This window comes from Antrostomus carolinensis, unplaced genomic scaffold, assembly GCF_000700745.2.
Source record: "Antrostomus carolinensis isolate BGI_N321 unplaced genomic scaffold, ASM70074v2 scaffold23604, whole genome shotgun sequence".
NCBI classification, from domain to species: Eukaryota; Metazoa; Chordata; class Aves; order Caprimulgiformes; family Caprimulgidae; genus Antrostomus; species Antrostomus carolinensis.
The window spans coordinates 13,665-20,486 of NW_010311738.1; the positions used below are offsets into that span (position 1 = coordinate 13,665).

Sequence of the window (6,822 nt, forward strand, 5' to 3'; positions counted from 1 at the left end):
ATGCCAGTGCAGGAGCTTACTGAGTGAGGCTGCCGTCTTCTGCCTCCTCCTCTGTGCAGGACACATACCTGAATAGCAGCGTTTCCAGTTAATGCTCTGGCTGCAGCTCTAGCCCATATTTCAGGTGCTACTTCCATTGAACAGTGTTCCCTGCTGAAATCAGATGCGGGATTTGTTACAATGATACTACACTGCTCTGAAGAAATAAACAATATGAGCTATGCTTGGCGAAGACTGCGAGACCAGTGCACTCAGAGACATGAAGAAACGACTGGAGAGAGCCTTGGCCGAGATAGAGGCCTCTCTCCAGGTAAGCCCCATGTCCAGTGGGCTGCAAGCCTACCACTGAAACATCTGCAGCCATTCAAATGTCTAATTAAGTTTCATTGCAGCTCTGTAACATCTAGAAAGTTTTTATTAAGAGACTATTAGTTAAGTTCGTAATAAACAAATCCCTTGCCATCTGATGCATACCCTATCAGCACATGCTGAGCACATCAGAACAGCATTTGCTTGACTAAATGTTTTTATAAGTGGTATCCACATCCTGGTTTGCAAAACATAAGCCCAGGCCTTACTTCGAGGCTCTGGTGAGGTCAGCATCGAGGCTGCCACTGGTCCCTGCATTCAGCTGTGGTTGCACCAGGGACATGTGTGCTCCCTCATGTTGATTTAACGCTGATGTTGCAGCGTGGCTGCTCATTGTCAGCTTAAACCAGCTGCCCTGGGCACTTTTTGCCCCTGCTGTCATCTCTGTGCCCACCTATAATTTCTTTTCTTACATTATTTGAGATGAGGACCATTTGTACCCCTGCAGCCAGCAGTGATGGCATGTCCTCAACAGGTCACCCAGGAGTGTCTGCTTCACCAGGAGAAGAAGATGGGCAGAGACTTAGTCCACGATGATGTGGAAGAACAGCTTTGGACAGTAAGTGTGGCAACTCAGATCATGTGTTTAAAGTTATTTTTACCTAAACTGCCCTAAACAGGTTTTGCAGCCTTGTTCCCTAACTGGCTTCTCAGTGCTGGTGAGGTGCCATACTCTTCAAACCCCCAAAACCTGCTGGGCCAGGAGACGGTGTTCCCCCATGCAGCAGCCTACCCATGCGGTGGGGGTAAGACTTGTCCTTACAGAAGAAGGAATAGCTGGTAATCAGCTGAGGGTTTGTGTAGCGTATTGGGATCCTCTGTCCCTCTTCAAGCAGTTTGTCAGACTGTCCTGCCTTTCAGAGCCCTGTCCAAACTGGATCTAGATGTGTCTGTACCACATACATATGATATAGCTATATATCTATATCACATGCCTATATATGTATCTCACATACACATATGGAGAAGGCGGTGTGTGCCCGACAGCTTGTCTGGTTTTCCCAACTATATTAGTTGGTCTAATAAAAGATATTACATCTACCCCCAGCTTCGCTTTCCTCAGAGCAGCATGGCCACAGTAGGACTGCTGCCATGTGTGCTTAGACAATCTATTTTATAGAAACCATAAAAACATGTACTCCTGCCTGCCTTCATATAGTCTGTTTTAAATTACAAATAAAAAGCAAACATGGCAAGAGCTGGCACAGAAGTTGGGATCCTAATGCAGGATACACTGACATACAATCATGGCAAAGACATCCTGAAACTGGGAAGGAAACTGCAGCCCCTGGGACTGTGAAGCCACTTCTCTGATGGAAGATTTTTTTCTTATGAGTCAAGCCCTAAAAAATTAGAAGATCAGTTTAAAGGCCATGAGATTTTAGGAAAATAATCAGGACTGGTATCTCCATAATGGCATTTTGGATTTTAAGTGTTTAGGACACATGTATGCCATGCTTTTTAGCTGGCTCCTATAAACAGGAGGGCTTAAAAATTACTGAGTTTGGAGCACTAATCACCTGCCTCCAGTAGTGGAGGCTTCACAAATGCTATAGATTTGTGCTGAAGTCAAGTGAGCTGAGAGCAACACATTCCTTTCTCCAGTGGAGCTGAATGTTTCTTAGAAATGACTGGGGATTTACACCATAATAAAGTTCATCTCCTCTTGTCCCATATGGATGAGATTTCTCCTGGGGAGGAGAACACTTGGGGAGCAAAAAGGGCAGATGCTGGTTTGGGGATGGGGTCCAGGGAACCACTATGCCTGTTCATACCAGGTCAGGATCTGTCCCTGTCCATGCAGCATGACTAACCAGCACTTGACACTGATGTCAGGATGAGTGAATCCAAGGGCTGTGGCTGCGGCTGCAGCACCCTCCTGTTCCCTCCTGGTCACTGTGCACAGGCTCAGCTGCACGAGCGACTGCGCTGGGGCTGGGGGGCACTTTCTCCACTCCCTGCCTGGTTGCTTTGGGCAGAAAGGCAATCAGGCAAGTTCTTGTGCAGGGTTGGAGAGGTCTGAGGGGATAAGTGTGACCAGGACAACTGAGTGTGGACACTGATGGGGTCAGGTTTTGACTTTGCCCAGGAAGTCGGTGTCATCAGGTCATGCCAAGAGAGGATGCAGCGGTACCTGGATAAGGCAAAAGCCCAGCTGGCATAAGGAGGAGCTCCTATCTCATGCCCTAAGGCTGATGTGCATTTGCAGTTGTGATGAACTCCCAGCAGATCCCCACCTCTACCCACACCCCACAGGTGTAAAACCTGTGCATGCTCCATGGGAATCAGGCAGTGATGCTCATGGGAGGACACAACTGCCTGGGCAGGAGCTGCAGGGAAGTGAGATGGGGAGGAAGCCATTCCACCTGTACATCTCCACTGATGGCTGTTGCTTGTGTGTTGAAGATCCAACCCAGCATGAGCTGGAGAGGGACCAGATCAACAGGCAGGCAGCCCACCACATCGACCAGAAGTGCCTTAACATGAGAAACACATCAGAAAGAATCGACTATTGCCAAGGGGGGGAGTGGGTTGATGCCACGTGAGTGCACATCAGGTGGCATGTGAGCACAGATCTGTCCCCAGGATGCATGGTGCCTCTCCCTGGCAGGGAGCTGGTTGTCCCCTGCCCACTCTAAAGACAAGCGTCTCTGCATGGCACATCTATCCTGCCTGGAGACACCCACCTTGGAGGGGCCATTTCTCTCCACTCACCATGAAGGGAGCACAACCTTCTGCTTTCAGCTGGATGCTGAACATCCAGAGGGTAAAAGCAAGTCCCACCTAATTAAACATTATATCAGAGTTCAGAGATTGGCCTGAAAATGAATTCAGTTCAGCACCTCTGCACAGCTCATTAAGTTTATGCATATTTTCAAAGATGTGTCAGCACTTGCCTGAGTGCTCTTCATTGACGTAAAGTCTGGAGGGTTCACCCCAGCATGGAAAGGGCCTGGCAGGGAGCCGAAATGACACAGAAGATCGAGAAATAGAGATCATGGTCCTGGGATAGAGTTCTGCTGCTTTTGGGTACCAGAATTTGGCTTTGGCTCTGCAGTAAATGAATGGTGACCTAAAGCAGCACTCACAGAGATATGCCCTAAGCGGCAAAGGGAATAAATCTGCTGCTCACCCAGACACATGCAGTTTATGGAGGGGCATAGATTGATTCAATTTTTCTAGTGTTGGAATAATTATTCATAGCAGAGCTCAGACTTATTTAGACAGGCAATGAATTGCAAAGGATTGACACTAAAATTCAGAGGGGGGTGAAATGTGCCGAGGATCAGCATGTTTTAAATGGAGCTTATGTGGTATTTAAGTCTTTTGTTGACCTTGTACTGGACTACTGCACAGGCGTGAACTTCATCCTGAATGCAGAGGCAGGGAGTCAGGTATTATCTAATGCTCATCCAGTTGAGTATGAACCCGAGCTAAGTTATGAGCAAAATTAATTGACTGCAGTTGTCGTGAGGCTGTGAATCACTTGACCCTTAAATGCCTTGAGCATGTAAATATGAGGTCTGATTAAAATCTGTATTTTTCTGGGGAAATCTTTTGTTTGTCTGAGCTTTCACAAGTATCACAGTTGTCTTCATGAAGATGTTATAATTTGGTGTTACTGAACTAATGGTGTCCAGATGTTTCACTTTCAGCTGACCAAATTAAGACCATAGATTTAATCTATATTTAATCCATGGTGCTCCCTGGCAGGGTCCATGCCTGCCAACGTCCAGCTTCAGCAGCACAGGCTCAGTGGGGGCCTCTCCTTTCCCTCCCCCAGGATCTCGGTGCCAGAGTTGTAGGCCAAGTTCACGGATGACAACAACCTCTGCTCCCAGAGTGAGTGGGTGGCCTCCGCCAACGTGCAGGACAACATCAAAAACGTGGTAGTGGTGATGCCCAATGAGACGCGGCCCGAGTTCAGAAAGGTGAACATCGCCTTCACCAGCCGCATCGCTGAGACAGCTGAAGCCAAGAGCAAGATCCAGACCCAAGTGGCCAAGGTAGCCTGAATCCCTCCCTTTTGGTGTCACGCTGTCACTTCCCAGTGGCACCACCGTCCATGCACGCCTGGTACAAGAAGACGGACAGTAGCCGCAAGCAGCTGGTTGTAATATCATTTTCTGTTGGAAACTCGAAGTATTGGGGACATTCTTCCTGGAGTAGATTGAGATGGTGCTCTAACTTCATCTCAAAGGACACTGTATTTTGCTAGTGCGTCCTTGCTGACAGCCTGGCAGCGCAAGGATTTCCAGCAGAAAACACCAATGCTGGTTGCATCTCCCGGTAGCTACTTCAGAAGCGCCGGCTGCCCTGCAGAAAGTCTTTGCTGGGCCGTTGCTGGGGTGCTTGCCAGGCTCGCTTCGCCTCCAAGGACGTGCTTTCAGTCTCAGTGCTCTGTGTTTGCTGCATGGTTATCCGTGTGTTCCCTGCATTGCTCTGCCAAGCAGAGGAAGTGGAGATCAGTGATGGGCACCTGGCTTGGACCGGTGGCTCTCATGGAAAGCTTCCTGAAAAGCGCTCGACACAGTGTTGATTGACTGAGCAGAGACTGGGCTTGCAGCACTGCGGGCTGATGCCATGTGCTTACATGAGGATCCATTAAAAACCTTCCCTCTATTAGATGCTCATGATGGATGATGAGTTCCTGTAAGCAGTAATTTTGGGAAGCTGACAATTCAATAGACCCACCGCTGCTCCAAAACCTCCTCTGATGTGACAACAACAGCAAAGAGAGGCTTTTCCCTGAAGAGAAATCGCTGCTGGATCTGTGCCTGGATATGTGACAGTGACAGTGGTCTGAGCCCTGCTTATTGAACTTGGGTTTTTTCTGCAGATGACAGGGGAAAAGGGAAATGAGGTGGTCCCTTGAGAACATATTTTTAAATTTATGCATGTGTTTCTTTTTCATGCCAGACACTTTAGGAAGTCTTCCAGATCGAGATGACCATAGAAGCCATCCATAAAGCCATGAGAGACACCTGGTCCCCATTGAAAGTGGCTCAAACGCAATTTGATGAGCGCACACGGAGACCAAACATGTTGTTGTCCCATTTTGGACAAAGAGTCCGCACTCAAAGTGGCTCAGACACAATTAGATGAGCGCACATGGAGCAGAGCCTGATGCCACCCCATGAGGGGCTGGATTTTTGCCACTTGGGTAAACTTCATCTTCTCTCCTGCCTGTTTCCTGGTGGCTGGATGTGCTCAGTTCCAAAGGATAAGCCTTTTACTCTCTGACAGACTCATGATGAGAGTACTGTGTTGGGTTTATTTGTATGTGGGGGGGGAGTTTTTGCTAGTGGGGGAAGGGGCTACATTGATGGGTCCTGTGAGAAGCTTCGAGAAGCTTTCCTGGCTCCCAGGCAGACCTGCCCCCAGCCCAGGCTGGGCCAGTTAGTGATAGGGAAACGCCTCTTCAAATCCATATTTATGAGGGGAGGAACCAGTTTGAAAAAGAAGGAGAGAGCCATCCAGAGAGACCATTGAACCATTGACTTGAAGGGAAAAAAAAGACCATTGGCCTGAACCAAAGAGGGCATCGACTGTGAGGAAGGAGGAGGAAGAGGGGAGACAGAGAACCTCAGACACACAGATTAGCATGCAGAAGAGTAGGAGGAGGTAAATGGGGTCCCCTGCAGCACATGGAGGTTCAACAGCAGAGCAGGTATTCATGTGTAGGCCATGGAGGACTCCACACCAGAGGAGGAGCCTGTGCTGGAGGGCATCACATTGAGAGCTCGTCACAAGCACGAAGACTCCAGAGATTCTCATGCCAGAGCTGGGTGAGGAGGTGCACTGGATCTGAGACCTGTCTGCAGCCCATGGACATCCCCATGCTGGAGCTGGGAGCTGTGCCCGAAGAGGTCTGTGACTCCATGGGTGGCCCACATTGGAACACTTTGTTCCCGAGCTCTTTTAGCCTGCAGGAGGGACCACATGCTGGAAAGAAGAAAGAGTGGCAAAGACAAACTGACTGCAACCTCCATTCCCTGTCCCCTGTGCTGCTGGGGAGGAGAAGGCAGAGAAATGGGGAGCGGTGGGGGGAAGGTGTTGTAAGATGTGGTGGTTATGTCTCACTATCCCACTCTGGTTGATTGGTAATGAATTAAACTGATTTTTCTTCCCCAAGTCGCGTCTGTTTTGCCCGTGACCATAACTGGTGAGTGAGCCCTTCCTATCCTCATCCCAACCCTTGAGCCCTTTGGTGTGTTTCTTTCCCCATCTCACCAGGTGGCGGGGACTGAGTGAAGGACTGTGTGGTCTGAGCCTTATCCAACCTGGCCTTAAACACTTCCAGGGAGGGGGCATCCACAAATTCCTTGGGCAACCTGTTCCAGTGTCTCACCATTCTCACAGGAAAGAATTTCTTCCTAATATCTTGTCTTGGGTTTGGGTGGCAAGGTTTTGGTAGCGGGGGGGGACATGGGGTGGCTTCTGTGAGAAGCT

At 49.1% G+C, this 6,822-nt stretch overlaps 1 protein-coding gene across 1 annotated transcript; it reads left to right on the forward strand.

Moving 5' to 3' along the window:
• The first annotated feature begins 220 nt into the window (after positions 1–220).
• Positions 221–5,475, forward strand: LOC104524075 (tektin-3-like). Its single transcript, XM_010166835.1, is given in 6 exon segments — positions 221–310; positions 845–928; positions 2,459–2,550; positions 2,783–2,911; positions 4,154–4,376; positions 5,290–5,475. Coding segments are annotated over 6 exon segments (804 nt in total).
• The last annotated feature ends 1,347 nt before the right edge of the window (positions 5,476–6,822 follow it).